Raw genomic sequence first — 18704 nt, 5'->3', positions numbered from 1 at the left:
GCTACGAGGAGTTGGCTTGAGGAAACTTGCACGAGAGGCAGCCCCAGAATTATTGGGGGGGGGGGGGGGCACACGAGGAGATTGGCGGAGTCAGGTAGGAGACCTGAGCCAACTCCCCGTGCTTACCATGGCGAGAGTCGTACTGGTCAGGCACCGTGTTATGCGGTGACGCGCAAGGTGTCCCCAGTGCGCACTTATAGCCCGGTGCGCTACATCGCAGCTCCTCGCATCGGCCGGGATAGAGTGGGCATCGAGCCAGGAGGGATGGTGCCGGCTCAGCGCATCTGGCCTCCAGTGCGTCTCCTCGGCCCGGGTTATCCTGCACCAGCCCTATGCACAGTGTCCCTGGTTCGCCAGCACAGCCCAGTGCAGCCTGTTCCAGCTCCCCGCACTTGCCGGGCTACAGGGGTATTCAGCCAGGACGAGTTGTGCTAGTTCTGCGCTCGAGACTGCCAGTGCACCTCCACGGCCCAGTGTATCCGGTGCCTCGGCCAAGGAAGAGGCCTCCTGCATGTCTCCCAGCCTGGTGAGTCCTGTGCCTGTGATAAGTCCTAACCCTCCTGCATGTCTCCCCAGCCTGGTGAGTCCTGTGCCTTCTCCCAGAGCTAAGCCTCCAGTGATGATCCATGGCAAGAAGCCTCGAGTGATGATCCATGGCAAGAAGCCTCCAGTGGTGATCCATGGCACGAAGCCTCCAGTGATGATCCATGGCACGAAGCCTCCAGTGATAATTCGTTTCGTTCACTCTCTTTGTTGTTTTTCATTGTTTCAGTGTTCAGTTTATTTATTAAATTACAATGAACACTAACCACGCTGCGTTTTGATTTCCTCCCTTAGACGATCGTTACAGTGGGGAGAGAGTGAGAAAGGGTTGAGGAGGAGGCATGAAGCGCGGGCATCTTGTTATGACATGCATTATCTGAATTAGGTTCACAAAATTGTACCTGGGAGGAGCTGCTTTTAAGGAGGAATTTCGAATGTCATTTGATCTAGCTAGCTAGCTAACAAACGTTTGTGTGCAGAGCAGCAGCATAATTAAAAACACATCTTACCTTTTTGTAGTTAATAAATCCTATGTGAAACGTGATGACTACGCCTATAGTATCCTTAACTAGCACTGAAAAGTAAAAACATTCTTCTCTTGCTAATACAAAATCCCTTTGCCTATCTTCTGAATCAAGCGTGTAACATCAGTACAGTAGCCTTGGGGAGGGGCAGGTAGCCTGAACATGCACAGGCAAAGATTTTCAGCTTGCAAGCAGACACGAATATGTTCCTGAGGTAAATTAAACCAAAAGCATCTCTTACAGTAATATACTATATTTGCACTTCATGCAGATACTTTTAACAGTTGCGGTTTTATTTATACGATATTAATGTGCAATAATATGAATCCATATTATTAAAAAAAGTATTTATACAGTACCAGTCAAAAGTTGACACACCTACTAATTTAAGGTTTTTCTTTAGTTTTTGCTATTTTCTACATTGTAGAATAATAGTGAAGACATCAAAACTATGAAAGACCACATATGGAATCATGTAGTAACCAAAAAAGGGTTAAACAAATCAAAATATATTTTGTATTTGAGATTCTTCAAAGTAGCCACCCTTTGCCTTGACACTCTTGGCATTCTCTAAACCAGCTTCACAAGGTGTCCCTTGTTAAAAGTTAATTTGTGGAATTTCTTTCCTTCATAATGCGTTTGAGCCAATCAGTTGTGTTGTGAAAAGGTAGGGGTTGTACACAGAAGATAGCCCTATTTGGTAAAAGACCAAGTCCATATTATGTCAAGAACAGCTCAAATAAGCAAAGAGAAACGACAGTCCATCATTACTTTAAGACATGACGGTCAGTTAATGTGGAACATTTCAATAACTTTAAAAGATTCTTCAAGTGCAGTCGCGAAAACCATCAAGCGCTATGATGAAACTGGCACTCATAAGGACCGCCACAGAAAAGGAAGACCCAGAGTAACCTCTGCTGCAGTGTATAAGTTCATTAGTTACCAGCCTCAGAAACTGCAGCCCAAATAAATTCTTCACAGAGTTCAAGTAACAGACACATCTCAACACAACTGTTCAGAGAAGACTGCGTGAATCAGGCCTTCATGGTTGAATTGCTGCAAAGAAACCACTACTAAAGGACACCAATAATAAGAAGAGACTTGCTTGGGCTAAGAAACACAAGCAATGGACATTAGACTGGTGGAAATCTGTCCTTTGGTCTGATGAGTCCAAATTGGAGATTTTTGGTTCCAACCGGCGTATCTTTGTGAGACGCAGAGTAGGTGAACGGATGATCTCCTTATGTCAAATTAAATCAAATCAAACTTTATTTACAAACATGCACCAAATACAACAAGTGTAGACTTTACTGTGAAATGCTTACTTACACGCCATTAACCAATAGTGCAGTTCAAGAAGAGTTAAAAAAATATTTACCAAGTAGACTAAAATAAAAAGTTATAATAAAAAGTAACACAATAAGAATAACAATAACGAGGCTGTATACAGTGGGCATGTGTGGTTCCCATCATTAAGCATGGAGGAGGAGGTGTGATGGTGTGGGTGTGCTTTGCTGGTGACATTGTCAGTGATTTATTTAGAATTCAAGGCACACATAAACAGCATGGCTACCACAGCATTCTGCAGCATTCTGCAGCAATACGCCATCCCATCTGGTTTGCGCTTTGTGGGACTATCGTTTGTTTTTCAACAGGAAACTTGAACATCAACAGGATGACTTCCAGGCTGTGTAAGGTCTATTTGACCAAGAAGGAGAGTGATGGAGTGCTACATCAGATGACCTGGCCTCCACAATCACCCGACCCCAAACACAATTGAGATGGTTTGGGATGAGTTGGACCGTAGGGTGAAGGAAAAGCAGCCAACAAGTGCTCAGCATATGTGGGAACTCCTTCAAGACTGTTGGAAAAGCATTCCAGGTGAAGCTGGTTGAGAGAATGCCAAGCGTGTGCAAAGCTATCATCAAGGCAAAGGGTGGCTACTTTGAAGAATCTAAAATATATTTAGATTTGTTGAACACTTTTTTGATTACTGTATGATTCCATATGTGTATTTTCATAGTTTTGAAAACTTTTGACTGGTACTGTATATATACATATACAGTGGGGAGAAGAAGTATTTGATACACTGCCGATTTTGCAGGTTTTCCTACTTACAAAGCATGTAGAGTCTGTAATTTTTATCATAGGTACACTTCAACTGTGAGAGACGGAATCTAAAACAAAAATCTATAAAATCACATTGTATGATTTTTAAGTAAGTACTTTGCATTTTATTGCATGACATAAGTATTTGATCACCTACCAACCAGTAAGAATTCCGGCTCTCACAGACCTGTTAGTTTTTCTTTAAGAAGCCCTCCTGTTCTCCACTCATTACCTGTATTATCTGCACCTGTTTGAACTCGTTACCTGTATAAAAGACACCTGTCCACACACTCAATCAAACAGACTCCAACCTTTCCACAATGGCCAAGACCAGAGAGCTGTGTAAGGACATCAGGGATAAAATTGTAGACCTGCACAAGGCTGGGATGGGCTACAGGACAATAGGCAAGCAGCTTGGTGAGAAGGCAACAACTGTTGGCGCAATTATAAGAAAATGTAAGAAGTTCAAGATGATGGTCAATCACCCTCAGTCTGGGGCTCCATGCAAGATCTCACCTCGTGGGGCATCAATGATCATGAGGAAGGTGAGGGATCAGCCCAGAACTACACGGCAGGACCTGGTCAATGACCTGAAGAGAGCTGGGACCACAATCTCAAAGAAAACCATTAGTAACACACTACGCTGTCATGGTTTAAAATCCTGCAGCGCACGCAAGGTCCCCCTGCTCAAGCCAGCGCATGTCCAGGCCCATCTGAAGTTTGCCAATGACCATCTGGATGATCCAGAGGAGGAATGGGAGAAGGTCATGTGGTCTGATGAGACAAAAATAGAGCTTTTTGGTCTAAACTCCACTCGCCGTGTTTGGAGGAAGAAGAAGGATGCGTACAACCCCAAGAACACCATCCCAACCGTGAAGCATGGAGGTGGAAACATCATTCTTTGGGGATGCTTTTCTGCAAAGGGGACAGGACTACTGCACCGTATTGAGGGGAGGATGGATGGGGCCATGTATCGCGAGATCTTGGCCAACAACCTTCTAAGAGTTTATATATATATAAGATACTGGATGTTATTATTGCAGTGATATTAGCCTTGCAGAGACAAAGAGGCACAGTCTAAAAGTAGATTGTAACGGTTTTCTTCCAGGGGTGAAGGAGAGGACCAAAGTGCAGCGCGGCTAGTGTTAAACATGTTTAATAAAGAATAAGTGAAACACTACAAACAACAATACAAAATAACAAATGTGCAAAAACCAACACAGACCTATCTGGTGCAGACAATCACAGAAACAGGAAACAACCACCGACACAATCCCAACACAAAACAAGCCTCCTATATATGATTCTCAATCAGAGACAACGATTACCATCTGCCTCTGATTGAGAACCCACACTAGGCTGACATAGAAACAGACAAACTAGACACACAACATATAATTCCCACCCAGCTCACGTCCTGACCAACTAAACACATACAAAACAACAGAAAACAGGTCAGGAACGTGACATAGATCTCCTTTGCTATGCCTTTTTGTTGCTTTACTTTCAAGTTAGTCACTTCCTTTCCGAGAAAGTGAACAGGAAATGGTTGATAAATAAAATATCTCTCACCTCTTGCAGCCAATCAGCTGACAGTAGGCTATTGGTTTAGTAGCACACCACTGAACTAGAATGCTCAGCAGCATTTTAAGGATGTAGAAATGCTTTAAGCTACTCATACAGGTATTTGGGACAGTAACAGGGTACACAGGTGATAAACCAAACGATTGTTTATACTACATTGTCCTATAGAAATACATAATTGGATGCATTCCATCCAAATCCATAGACAGACATTGACAACATTTAGGCTTCACACTCTCGTATATTAGTCAAAAGTTATGGTCATTTAAGATAATTTCCACTCCTGAGGTGCCTACCCCACGGCCTGTGTCTGGACGCGTCAGCTTAAATTATGTGTTAATGTAGCATGGGGCCATGGCGAGGCTGGGGAATCGGCCCAAATCCAGGCCCTGCTCCACTTTCCTGATCCGTCTTAGTTTGGCAGGGTCATCCTAAAGCCCCAAACAATGGCTCCCACAGACCTATACACAAACTAACTCATGTGTGACGGAGAGGGGAATAATGTGTGTGTGTGTGTGTGTGTGTGTGTGTGTGTGTGTGTGTGTGTGTGTGTGTGTGTGTGTGTGTGTGTGTGTAGTTTGTACATCTGTGTTGCTACATTTTGGTCTATAGGCTGGGAGGCTGTTCATACGTACACAGGGTTAGTATGTTTTACATTGTATACCGTTCTACTATCACATGGAAATGAACCTGGCACGAATAGTGGACATTGTAGACGAGTGGTCCTTTAACAGTAATATCTCCTGAATCAACAACTAACCCTAACCCCTGAGGTCAAACTGGTCTCATACCACCAAACAACATTAACTTTGTTCATCTGCAAACTTTTTCTCAGAGATCCTTAATTTCTAACAGTGCCATGGGTTCATTTGTACTTGTGTCACAAGTTCACGAAGCCAAAGTAAAGACCAGAAGGCTCGACATAAAGACTGCTGCTAATATGGTTGCATAATGAATTGAAAAGGAGTCTCTGATACGAAACTGTGTGATTTCACCTCAATGTCAGACACCCCAGCTGAATCAAACTAAAATATGTAGCATACTGAGAAACATTGACCCTGCTACGGACAATAATAAAGTGATAGCCTAATACATGTGTAATAGCCTAACATGTATGGGCTACAATGAAGAAACAGCTGTGTGTGTGTGTGTGTGTGTGTGTGTGTGTGTGTGTGTGTGTGTGTGTGTGTGTGTGTGTGTGTGTGTGTGTGTGTGTGTGTGTGTGTGTGTGTGTGTGTTTGTGTGTGTGTGTGTGCGTGTGCGTGTGTGTGACACAGATAACCATAACAGAGAGACAGAGCCTGTATGTGAAGTAGGGGGTAGCTTAGTGTGTTTAGAAAGAGTGTGTAAACATAACTTTAACAGCATGGGTGAGAGAACCAATGCGTTGCTTAGACTCGCAAAGGAGCAGAGTGTGAACCTAAAGCCGATGTGAGGGAGTCACTTCATGACAAGGGGATTGGGATGACACGGATTCCTGGCGCGCTCACTGAACCGTCGTCACATGATTCGTTTGCGTACGTTAATCTTCTTGATACTGGGAGGTCTTCTTTGAAGCATTGGTCGCATTTTAAATTCTACTGACACACAATCTCGTGCTTTCTCATCAGTTTATCGTCTCGTCAATTTCATGTCCGGGAACCAAGTAAAAACTGTCCAGAAAGGAGCCATGGCCTAATTATCGGGGTCGTTAAGCCACAGGAATGTAGGCCTAGACTACTATTGGCTATAGTTTAAAGTATAGACTATTGGCTATTTATTGTCTTCTCAGTGCAACACACAACAAAAAACTAACAAGGACACAGTGATCCAAATACATGATCTGAATTCAACTTTTTCCATGAGCAGAAATCAAGATAGTCGAATGCACATTGTGAAGGGCATTCAGAACCACCACCTTTACTGGACCGTGTGTTTGTACACAAACCGCGTCATTCATTCTGGCGTGTGTAAAGTCTATGCCTGTCGCCAAGGCAAAAAGCCACTCCCCTTCCTCCTCGGGCTGATGCAACGCTGGATAGATATAAAGGTGCAGACAAACCCCACCTCGTTTAGAACAACGTAAATTCAAGTTGTGTATCACATCGTTGGCAATTTGATTTATATAACATCTTAAAATTGAGCTTTTAAGCTATTCTTATACAATTGTATCCACATTGTAAGTTATTTTCCTATTGAATTGGGACAATTGAATTGTATCTTAAGTACATTTATTGTTACTGAATAAAACTTCAAGGATAAATACTTTCTAGTAGAATATTGGAGACATTCAACGGTGAAGGAATTGTTTCAAATTAAAATTGAAAAGGATCGCTACTTGTTCATAGGGATTTTATTCGTCTTCTCAAAGGTAAGATTCTGTCTGCGCCGCATCTTTTACTGTCTTCCGGGAAATATGCTGGGTTACCGGGTGTAGGCTAATTATCTTGTAATTCTCTAGCTATAAATTGTAATTTACAAATTGATGTATTGTTAATAATTAAGTCTATTCTATTGGAAAATAGGTGAAATAATTAACCTATATATTGTGTATTGAAATAGCGGGCCGATGTATTTAATCTCTTGCAGGTTATTTCCCTGGTCAATTGGCCAATATCAATTAGGCGCAAAGATCAGAGTTATTAGGTTATAGATGTGTTATTTCTATATTTTTTATAATATATATGATGCTATACTATAGGCCGAGGCTACACAGCGCAATGGGCCAGACTCACAAGGAAATAAATAAATAGCACTGACGCTGTAGGCTAGTGGGCTATATTATTTACAGAGGAATGCCGGGGCGGTAACCAAGAAAGGAATGTAATGGATTTGATGGTTGAGTCTTTTCCCTTATTTGGGATATTTGTAAATAAAAGACATCAATGTCCAAGAAATGATGCAACCTAAATGAATGCCTGTAAACTACAGCTGAGGATATCTAAGACAGATATAGGACTACAGCTCTGCGCAAAATGGTGCCATGCCCATAATAGACAAGCACGTGCCTTTGTTTCCATCAGTCAGTCATGGAAGAATTCTTATTAAATGGAGCCCAAAATCTAATTATTTAACAGTCCCATGCATAAAATGTTTTAGATTAGGCTGTGCTCTATCATTTAAAACCCTAAACTAATAACATGATCTCACATTCTGTTTGAATAAACGGGATTTATTAGTTACATATATCGGCCTATTACAATGTCATTCTTATTTAACACGTTGAAATTGGAGATGAAAAGACTTGCGCAAAGCTTTTGTCATTCATATTGGGTATGTGACGCTGCGCTGATGTGGATAGATGCGGATGCCGGGCGGCTGGTATTTTTCCACTGGCTCCTGGGATGGGTCAACCCCCCTTCTTCTGGTCACATGACTTCAGATTTACGAGATAGCTGCAGCGCAATGAGTATCCTAGTCTCTCCCTTTCCAATATTGATTATTCAACGTTCCTGGTAGAACTCGAGGTTCTATGAAAGAAGAGAGTTGGAATGGCGCAGGCAAGAAGTTCACAAATAAACACAAATTGATTCAAGGTTTTCCGTTTGTTTATTTTATAGCATGAAACAGGCCACTGCAAAGACAGAGATGAGCCGCTTCAACATTTCTCCGGATGAGGATAGCAGTGTCAGTTCCAATAGTCATGAATACAGCTCCTGTCCAACCAAGAAGGTTCCTATTGACAGGTGAGGCACTGCAGCCTGCTGGGTCTGACGATGCTCTGCAGTAGACCTATGCCTGTGTTTCTAACCGCAGAAATGTCATCAACTTGCATATTTTAGTAGAACTTGTATTATGTCTGTTTTAAAGGCTGAATTGGAATGAGATTAATCCATTAAATAAATGCTTTATGCATGTTTGATTTCCAGTCAATATCCAGATATGGATGCGGAGAGTCAAAACTTCCTTCCAGACTACCACCTGGACAAGAAGAAGTATGAAACGGATTATGTAAGTGCTGTCCTGATAACATCCTGATAACATATAACATACCAATTTGAGGCTTATGGTTTACTGTGCTTTTATTTGAGTTTTTTTCTAACTGGGTATATTTTACTTTATTCTCAACAGCATCCAGGCACCGCCTCTTTTGGGATGTCAGTCTTCAACCTGGGCAATGCTATTATGGGCAGTGGCATCCTTGGTCTCTCCTATGCCATGGCCAACACTGGCATTGCACTCTTTGTGTGAGTACTGTTCTAGTGTTCCTGTATGCCAGTGTAAGACTTGGGTTTCATTGAAATCAATTGCAGATGATTTCTACATCTGCATTGCTTGCTGTTTGGGGTTTTAGGCTGGGTTTCTGTATAAGCACTTAATGACAGCTGCTGATGTGTGTGTGGCGTGTGTACATCTGTGTTGCTGATTAATGAAGGAAAACTGCACTGCGGGTTCACACTGTGTCATCCAATGGCAATGTCCGTATCTTGCAAGGTGTGACGAAGAGCTAGTGGTGTCTGTTTTAAAGCAGTTGACACCAATGATATATCCCAGGATTGCTGATGCTATGTATTGGCCAGTGAGAGGCTTTGAAGCCACCGGTCGGCCATATTGGCAGTTCCCAGAAGGAGTAATCCTCCATAGGAATGAATGGAATTCTATAGTATTTCAATACAATTTTTCAAGGACACAATGACATGTATTTAAGTATTTTGTTGTAGTGGGGACAGTAACATTAGTACTTTCAAAAAATTATACTTTATGGAAAAAACATTGTAAACAATAATTTTTTTCTTTTTTTCTGTTTAGCTCACATTTCAATTATGCATTTTGGTGTCAGTAAACTAATAAATGTGGCAAAAACCAATGTACACATTAATACATTCATTTTATAGCTTCCAAAATATTTTTTACAATGGTGGAGGGTGGTGCCAAGATGAAGGCGCAGTCGCTTCAAAACAGCACTCCCTGTCAGTCAACTAATGTATATATAAATAATTGGAATGAAAATACACATCCACAATTGAAATGGGGCTCAGCTTTATGAATCTGAGAAGTAGGTAGTAGGAATTAGGAGTGGCAGGTAACCTAGTGGTTAAGCGGGTTGGGCCAATAACCCAAAGTGTGCTTGTTCGAATCCCTGGGTGAAAAATCTGTCGATGTGCTCTTGAGCAAGACAATTAACCCTAATTGCTTCTGTAAGTCGCTTTGGATAAGAGCGTCCCCTAAATAGCTAAAATGTAAGTCAACATCACATTGAATAGAATGCAGTATAGAATATCACTGTATGTTGCTAGTGTGGAAGATAGTTTGTGGAACTCTCTGAGTCTGAATGCACTCTGTCATATCAGAGGCAATACAGCACATTCTAAACTTGGCAGTGTGATATACCACCAGGTAGAGCACAACAAGGTCACACCTCAATATCTACCAATGTGAGGCATAGATACTGTACATACAACCTGAGCACAGCATTTATCCACAGTCTACTAGAAATGTGTCCTTGTCTAAGACAGGGCATTGGATAACCCTGAAGTGAGTTAGGGTAAGCTGGTGAGACAGCCTACAGAGATCAAAGCTTATGCTACCGCAGGGCACGGTAGCTAGTAGCCACGCAGGCCGGTGTTTACGAACAGTGGGCGTACGAGTGTGAACTCTGGGGTTGGTCTAGCATCAGGGCCTTTCATGTGTGCCAGTCACTCAACGCCGGGGGGAAGCCGCTTAGCAGCGCTAATCTTTCTGCAAGGGGGCCAGAGATATATAAATGGTAAGGTACGGGAAACGGGCCTCACATGAGATCATTCCAGTAGACTCTTCTTCTTCTCACCATTACACTCATTACACGTCATTTCAAACAACATTTAACCTAAATCCAATGACATGGTGTCAGTTTTTGTTGATTTCACGTTAGTTGACAAATCAACCAAATGTAAATCAAAACTAGACGTTGAAATGACTTCTGTGCCCAGTGGGTAGCCAGTTTAAAGGGCCACTTGCTCCAACAGCTTATGAATATGAATTATGAATATAATACCTCTGATTATTTGTGTAGCATTGTGAAGTAGGAGAAATTCTGTAAAATATATCAACCATACTGAAAAAAACTTTATTGATTTGGCTTATGCATTTCCGCAACATACCTTCTTCAGGGCATAAAAGCTTTTGTGTATTTTCACAAAGGCCTCTGTTTAAAAAAAATCTTTGTTTGCAAAAGGTTTCCACACCATGGGACTTGCAAACACTTCACTGTTGGGTAGATTCAGTATTTACAGAGTGAAAACAATTACCTTAGGGTCATCTAAGGTATATTTGATGAGTCAGTGAAGTGCATATGACGTGATAAGATGTAGACTAAACTATTATGGGCAGAAGTGTAAATGGTGACAAGTAAATCTTGGAAGTGTTCTGTTATGATCTCCACCCGGCACAGCCAGAAGAGGACTGACCACCCCTCATAGCCTGGTGCCTATCTAGGTTTCTTCCTAGGTTCTGGCCTTTCTAGGGAGTTATTCCTAGCCACAGTGCTTCTACACCTGCATTGCTTGCTGTTTGGGGTTTTAGGCTGGGTTTCTGTACAGCACTCTGAGATATCAGCTGATGTAAGAAGGGCTTTATAAATACATTTGATTTGACGTAGCCGAGTAGACAGAGCTGTGCTCGGATATAGTCGAGTAATCGTCTCTATACCACTTTGTTGTGGTTCTGAAGTTGTGTGTGTGAGAGAAATTATTTGCACAAGGCCTTCATAACGTGAACCTAGCTCACATCGCTTAGAGAATTTTTCTCAGTGGCACAATTGCTACTATTAATACAGTGAGTCAGTGTTAGTTCTACACAGCTTGGCTGCTAGATAGAATATCCTGACCTGGAGCCCATTGTCCAATCACATCCCTGTATCTGGATTGTGCATAGCTGTGTTGCATCAAAACTGTCCCCATGACAAGGTCTTTGCAGATCAGCTCACAGACAGAACCTATTGATCCCTGTGTTTGGGTGCTACAGTACAGTAAAGAAGGTCACTTACCCAGCGTCAACATGGTCAACATAAGATGTGTCCTTGCGATGGTCAGAACACATTTTCCATGTTAATTTAAGCCCTGCGTTGACCTTTGGTGTGGTTTGTCTTCACGTTCAGATGGAACCATTGGGAGATCAAGTCAAAATAATATGTTTGAATTGGGACTGGTGAAATGCACCGAACGGAAACAAAGCTTGTACTTATCCAATGTGCACTTATCAGTAGTCAACCGTGTTACTCGGTGTCAGTGTGGTTAATGCCAGTCGATAATAGTCCTTACCAGCCTTGCAGGCCTGGTTCCGTACCTTACTCATGATAAAATGTTCCTCTTCTCTCCACAGAATTCTCCTGGTGGCTGTGTCCATCTTCTCCCTGTACTCTGTGCACTTGCTTCTAAAGACAGCCAATGAAGGAGGGTCGCTGGTCTATGAACAGCTGGGTTACAAGGCCTTCGGCATGCCCGGGAAACTGGCTGCATCCATCTCCATCACCATGCAGAACATCGGAGGTGAGAACTAAGGGCACTTCAATGGTCATTCAGAAAGACAGATCAAAGTCAGGGAGACAGTCTCATTGATCCACTAGGAGTTGACTATGTGGAAAAAAGTCCAAAGTCTAAATGTCAGTGATGTCACACATAGAAAAGGAAGAACAGCCCCTTTCCCATAAACCAAATGGTTCTGTAAATGTTTACAATAAATATTTGCAAGGGTATTACTTTCCAATGGAACAAACATCCCTTCTGCGAACCAATAGGCCTATTCATCCTTGGTTAGTGCTACTAGAACATTCTCAGAGTTGTCTGTTTTGGAACAAAATAAGGCATGTTTTGATGAAAAGTCACTGATTCACAATATGACTTTGACTAATCGTGACTTTGCTTTTACCTTTGCAGCCATGTCCAGCTACCTCTACATTGTGAAGTACGAGCTGCCGATCGTTATCCAAGCCTTCATGGGAGCTAACAACGGGTAAGCAGCTTTGTCTCTAGATTCTGTGTGTCCGTTGGTGTGTGTGTGTGTCCTTTAGTCTGCTGTTACTTTGGTTTGACAAATGGCCCATGGTTGTTTTTGAGCGGTCGACCCTCGAGGTGAAGTAGTGACTTTGGTGTCATTCAAAATGGCGGCGGGTTGTTTTTGAGTGCTGCGCTGGGAAGATGTGAAGAGGCCTCTTTGTCCCTCTCGGCAGAGAGAGGGAGGAGGGAGGAGGGACGGTGTGTTGTCGGCGGCCGTTCAAAGGGTCCTTTTAGAAGAGCCAGTGCCGCACCGAGACAGACCGCTGGATGAGCTCATTCAGACCAACCAACTGGCCCATCAAACATTCATGTAGTGTTGCCAGCATGTAGCTAGACCACCCTAAGAGCAGGCTGCTATTTATGTGTGCATTGCAGACATTCTGCCATGTTTGTATTTTACAACAGTCAAACGAGAAACGAACGCTACAATAGCTTTGATATAGGTCATATTTTTTCACAAAAGCTAGATAAATGTTGGGATATGAATGTGTGTGTGGGTGTAACTGTGTGTTATTATATGAAACTGTGTGGTGATATGTGTGTACAGTGTATGACATGTTCTTGTCTCTCCTGTGCTTTCCAGAGAGTGGTATGCGAACGGGGACTATCTTGTGATCCTGGTGTCAGTTGTCATCATCCTGCCACTCTCACTTCTCAGGAACCTTGGTAAGACACAATAAAGAGTGTGGCACTTTACTTTGTGTGTACGTGTGTTGTGAAATGCTGCACTTGTGTAAAATGTTGGGAAAGGGCAGGGGATGGTGACGCACTGTGGCAACGTATGTGTGTAATAGATGCCAGAAGAGTTTGTTTACATTAGATTCCTTTTTGACTGATGAAGTTAATATATATATTGCCTTAGAAGAGTACATTCTTATTCATTGTAATATAGTTTTAATATGTTTTAACGGATATTACACAGTAGTTAGTATATTTCCTATCTTACATTTCCACAGTATATGAAGTACTCAATCGTTTTTTTCTCTCTCTCTGTTACCTTACTTCAGGTTACCTTGGTTACACAAGTGGTTTCTCCCTGCTTTGCATGGTGTTCTTCCTGATTGTGGTGAGTCAACATCCTAATCTACTCCGCTGTTATTGTCTTTACAGTTCAGGTTATTGTAGTGAATGGCTTACTTACAGATATGATATCTTCATTTTATCACTCTGTTGTCGAAGATAATGTTCCTGCACAGTAGGACATGCAAATTGTAGTGTATTTAAGGTTTAAAGCGGCTTCTCAAGTTAGTAATTTCCACTTTAATACTGTCAATCTTGATTTATCCTAACTAAAATGTATCAACCACATTTCCATTAATTATAATCTATACAATAATTCGCATTTCCTGTCGCTGCAGGACTATTTTCCTGCAGTGAGAAACTGGTCAAATTAAGATAGAACACCTGAATAACTGTGACACATTGGTTTACAATTCTGACCTGCTCACACTAGCCGGACCATGAGCAAGCATTCTAAAAGTAATGAGTTTTCATCTATAGTAGTTATAATATTGGCAATTAGCAATGTATGTAGCCAATACTCTGTACCTTTTGTATGGGAGTCTAAATGGGCTCGGTTTCTTTTCCAGGTGATCTATAAGAAGTTCCAGATCCCGTGCCCTTACATTCCTAACATGGACGTGATACTGAACGAGACGGTTAGCAAGGTCCTGAACAACACGGTGGGCTTCCTCAACACCACCGCCATCGTCTACAACGAGGACGTCTGCACACCCAAATACTTTGTCTTCAACTCTCAGGTGAGAAATGGACAGATATGTTGAGTGGTAAATCGATAAATAGAAAGAGAACTACTTAACGGATGCCCAAGGGCTATCGTACTTGTACTTATGTTTTTTTTTGTGTGATCTAATGTTTTTTTGTATCTGTGTTCATGTGTCAAATGTCTAACGGTCTTGTCTAACGCTCTCCTTCAGACTGTGTATGCTGTTCCTATCCTGACGTTCGCCTTTGTCTGCCACCCCGCCGTCCTGCCCATGTACGAGGAGCTTAAAGAGTGAGTCTATCGCTTTTTTACCAGCTGCCACGTTGTCAAGGCTTCACACACACACACACACACACACACACACACACACACACACACACACACACACACACACACACACACACACACACACACACACACACACACACACACACACACACACACACAGTTTATAGCTGTAGTACTTGTGAAGGAAGACAGAGAAAAGAACAGTGGTTCTGTGTTGTCTAAACCTCCTCTTCTTTCCCAGTCGTTCCCGTAGAAAGATGCAGGGCGTGGCCAACGTGTCTTTCCTGGCCATGTTCATCATGTACCTGCTGGCTGCTCTCTTCGGATATCTGACCTTCAACTGTGAGTCACCCCGCCCCCCTTAGAAACACATTCAGCCTTTTTTTTTATCAGTCGGATACAAAACTAGTTTGAGCAGGAAACTGTCCGTTTTGGGCTCATGCAACCAGTTGTTATGCAAGTACTGTCCCCCATGAGAAAACAAGACACAGAATCAGCTGTCCAATACACCAATGATCCTGTATATTTGTTATGGCAAGGACATCGAAGCAGGTGTCCAGCCATGTTCCAGAATTTCCTAAAAGTATGCCTACGCAATGGCCCTAGTTAGCCAGGACATGACATGAACGAGGGTGTGAAAGTTACGCACAACCTTGAATAATCTTAGCTGTATTCCAATTGATCTCTCAATCTCCATTTGATTTGGCTGGACATGTAACAGGCAGGTTACAAAGACATTTCTGAACGAACAGTACAATACAGCAAAATGAGTGAATGTTGACCGTAGGGGTTATTATAGAGCATTGCTGACCAGGGTTCGATACCCAGTTGGTCACACATGGGCCCTGTGTCTGGATATCTGAATATCTGAAAGGTGTGGACTCATCAGGCTAAGGGAAATGAATTGAATATGTGGCTTTATAAGTGAGAAGGAAACAAGCATAAATGAAATTACCATATTGGATTGGCTTTACAGTGCAGGTGGAGCCCGAACTTCTGCACACCTACTCCAAGGTCTACAAGTCTGACGTGATCCTACTCATCGTTCGTCTGGCCGTGCTGACAGCTGTCACCCTGACTGTCCCTGTGGTGCTGTTTCCCGTAAGCCCCACATCTATCTGTCTGTCTGGCTGGCAGCTTATCTGTCTGTCCATCCATTCAAAACTTGTGAATGTTGTCAAGTTCGGCATTGCCACCATGTTGACCTTGGTCCCCCGTTTCTGTCTGTCGTAGATCCGCACGTCGGTCAACCAGCTGCTGTGTGCCTCCAAGGAGTTCAGCTGGATCCGCCACACCATCATCACCATGGTTCTGCTGGCCAGCACAAACTGTCTGGTCATCTTCGTCCCCACCATCAGAGACATCTTCGGCTTCATCGGTGAGTGAATGTGTTCAGTTGGTCAGGTGCAGTTCACAGTATCTAGAAATTATAATAGAGAAAGAAAAGAGGTGAACATCCCCACTGAGCCTGTCATCTTCCTCCTCAGGTGCATCTGCGGCAGCCATGTTGATCTTCATCCTGCCCTCGGCCTTCTATATCAAACTGGTCAAGAAGGAGCCCATGAAGTCTGTGCAGAAAATTGGGGTAAGAAAACATCCTGCTCCTTTTTGGTCCATGAATTGATGTGTTTGTGGGTGTTGTGGTCTGTGACTCCTGGCAAGGAGCATCAATCATAGAGTGGAGAAGAAAGCCTTGTTGTGCTAAGCCCGACAGTCTCGTCCTCCCTCTATCCAGGCATCCATCTTCCTGTGCAGTGGTTTCTTCGTCATGATCGGCAGCTTGACCCTCATCACCCTTGACTGGATCAACAACGCCTCACAACCGTCCGACGGACACTAGGATACCTCATCCACCAGGGGGGGCACCACACCATCCGCAGCTCAGCCGCTAAACATCTGACCGCTAAGACTGCTACCCAAGAAGAAGGAGAACATGACCTCACATACAACGTTCGGCTTTGAACTCTAAGCAAGAGACTATACCATTCCAATGAGAATGTACTGAACTTTGTACAGTATGCAGTTAAGCCACACAGGTGGTGATTTTCTCTTTTCCTTTCGTTGTGCTTTCTTTGTTTTGTTTTCCGTTTTGGACGTTTTCTCTCTTTTTTGTAATTCTGGTACAGTTGAAACTTTTGATGGTGCCTCAAACAGGGATCGTGTAGTTGTAGAGTTCCAATACAGCTCATATTCAGGTACTGCGTGTGAGCTCAGCTTTTTGGGCACAGCGACAACTTTTCTCAACCAGGGCCGCACGCAACCGCGGACATCCTGGAATCCCAGAACTCATTAGAGTTGAAGAACATGACAGTAGACTCTACTCGACGTGAATAATTTAGCGTTCAACTTCTTATTTTTTAAAACATTGCCAAAAAAGGTATTTGTAATATGTGTTTATATATTGAAAAGCTCTTAATGTTCAGCACACTCGTGAGGAAATTGTCTGTTCACGGACTACTAGACCGCTTATCAGTATTTGTACCATGGCTGTGTGACCTAGCTAGTGGTGTCGGCTTAACTTGTAAAATGCTTAGTATGAATCAACGAAACCTGCCTTCTCAAAACCCCACACTGGAAGTTGCAAAAGATCTCTTAGGGGAAATCTCTTTTAAAGAAATGTATTACGCATTATAATGTATTGAAGACCTTGTTCAAATCTAATACAGCGATAACACTACTGCTTGTAGATGGGGCATGCTCCCTGTCAAATCCCCCGGATGCTAAGGGGAGGGGGACGTTACACTTTTTTTCTTTAAGGAAGAATATCTTGAATTTGACCACATGCGTGGTTGTAATGTACCTGTTTACCTTGCAAAAATAGTTTGTTTTCTGACTGTTTTGAGACCGCACATAACCAAACGTCACATCAACGTTACATAATGGCTTCCATGCAGAACTGAGGGAAGGCGGAGGAATGTCGTGTGAGCTGCTCAGTGTATCTGTCAAAATGTCAGTGTTTTTCTAACGATTGGCAGCTTCTCCTTATTAAACATAACCGTAGTTACAAAAAAAGAACTAAATGATTGATAAGGATAGTGTAAAGTCGGCTTGTCACCTCGTCACAAAAACGAGGCGGGCGGCTCACTGCTTCCAATGTTAACCTCACACATCATCCAAACTGTTATTGTCCTGCGATTATTTATGGAAGAACATGAAATCAATGTAATTTTATCTATTTTACTATATTTATATATTGTACATATATGTGTATATATCTATGAGTTGAACTACTGTATATATGTTTTGTTTAACCTATTGGCATTTCACTAAAACTAGAGCTGTAAAAATTGCTGGTGAATTTGGTCTTTATCAATTTACCCCCCTATGATTAAGTATGGAGATGTTCACTTTCATTTATTGAACCATAGTGAGAGTTTTCCCTCTTCCATTTGCTGTAATTCTGAAAGACCATGTTTAAAGTGGAACCTACCAAAACATAGTGGCAGTGGTCTTTGTGTAACACACTTTACACTTGTTCTATTTGTGACCCTGATAACCTGTTCTCACATGCTTTATGCACGTATTGGTTAGAGAGTATGTGAGCCATCTCTTGACCTCAGGAGCAAAGAGGGCATCGCCCACCAGTGTTACACTCTTGTTTCAATGAAACACTATGTACATCATGTAATTATTGTCAAAATAAAGTCAAAGATAATCCCACACATTGTTGGTTGTTTATTGTGTCAGTTCTATTTTGCAGACCAGCTGATTGTGGTGTGGTTTTGCAGGGAGCCCACCATATGCCGTGAAAGTGATGGCAACTCCTGAGACAAAGAACTGTAACCCCCCTCAATTTTGATTAATAAACTCCACAAAAACACTAACAATTTCAGGAGAGAATATTACATTGTCTAAATATTGTGGTGGGAAATTATGCATTTTTCAAATGTTGGCATGAATGCGATATATAGTCCAGAATCATAAGTCCACAAGTGTTTGGACAGTGAAATATAACTCCAGCAATTTGAGATCAAATTA

General features: G+C 42.3%; 1 protein-coding gene across 1 annotated transcript; it reads left to right on the top strand.

Annotated features, from left to right (window-relative positions):
• The first annotated feature begins 6763 nt into the window (after positions 1-6763).
• On the top strand, positions 6764-18386 carry LOC129865101 (sodium-coupled neutral amino acid symporter 2-like). The gene is made up of 15 exons (XM_055937587.1): positions 6764-7110; positions 8300-8425; positions 8609-8690; positions 8811-8926; positions 12039-12205; positions 12593-12668; positions 13296-13378; positions 13720-13778; positions 14302-14472; positions 14650-14729; positions 14968-15068; positions 15703-15827; positions 15960-16104; positions 16214-16311; positions 16462-18386. Exons 2-15 carry the CDS (start codon positions 8301-8303, stop codon positions 16564-16566), a joined length of 1533 nt encoding a protein of 510 aa, XP_055793562.1. The 5' UTR covers positions 6764-7110; position 8300; the 3' UTR covers positions 16567-18386.
• Positions 18387-18704: the final 318 nt, after the last annotated feature.

Source organism: Salvelinus fontinalis, chromosome 11 (genome assembly GCF_029448725.1).
Source record: "Salvelinus fontinalis isolate EN_2023a chromosome 11, ASM2944872v1, whole genome shotgun sequence".
Taxonomy (NCBI): domain Eukaryota; kingdom Metazoa; phylum Chordata; class Actinopteri; order Salmoniformes; family Salmonidae; genus Salvelinus; species Salvelinus fontinalis.
The sequence above is the reverse complement of the archived record's forward strand: the minus strand, read 5'-3'. Positions and strand labels throughout refer to the sequence as shown.

Bases quoted from the DNA above. Each gene is read 5' to 3' on its own strand.
- LOC129865101 (XM_055937587.1), top strand. From the start codon at position 8,301: ATGAAACAGGCCACTGCAAAGACAGAGATGAGCCGCTTCAACATTTCT. The intron at 8,426-8,608 runs GTGAGGCACTGC...TTTGATTTCCAG, and splicing joins AAGAAGGTTCCTATTGACAG to TCAATATCCAGATATGGATG. The intron at 12,669-13,295 runs GTAAGCAGCTTT...TGTGCTTTCCAG, and splicing joins TTCATGGGAGCTAACAACGG to AGAGTGGTATGCGAACGGGG.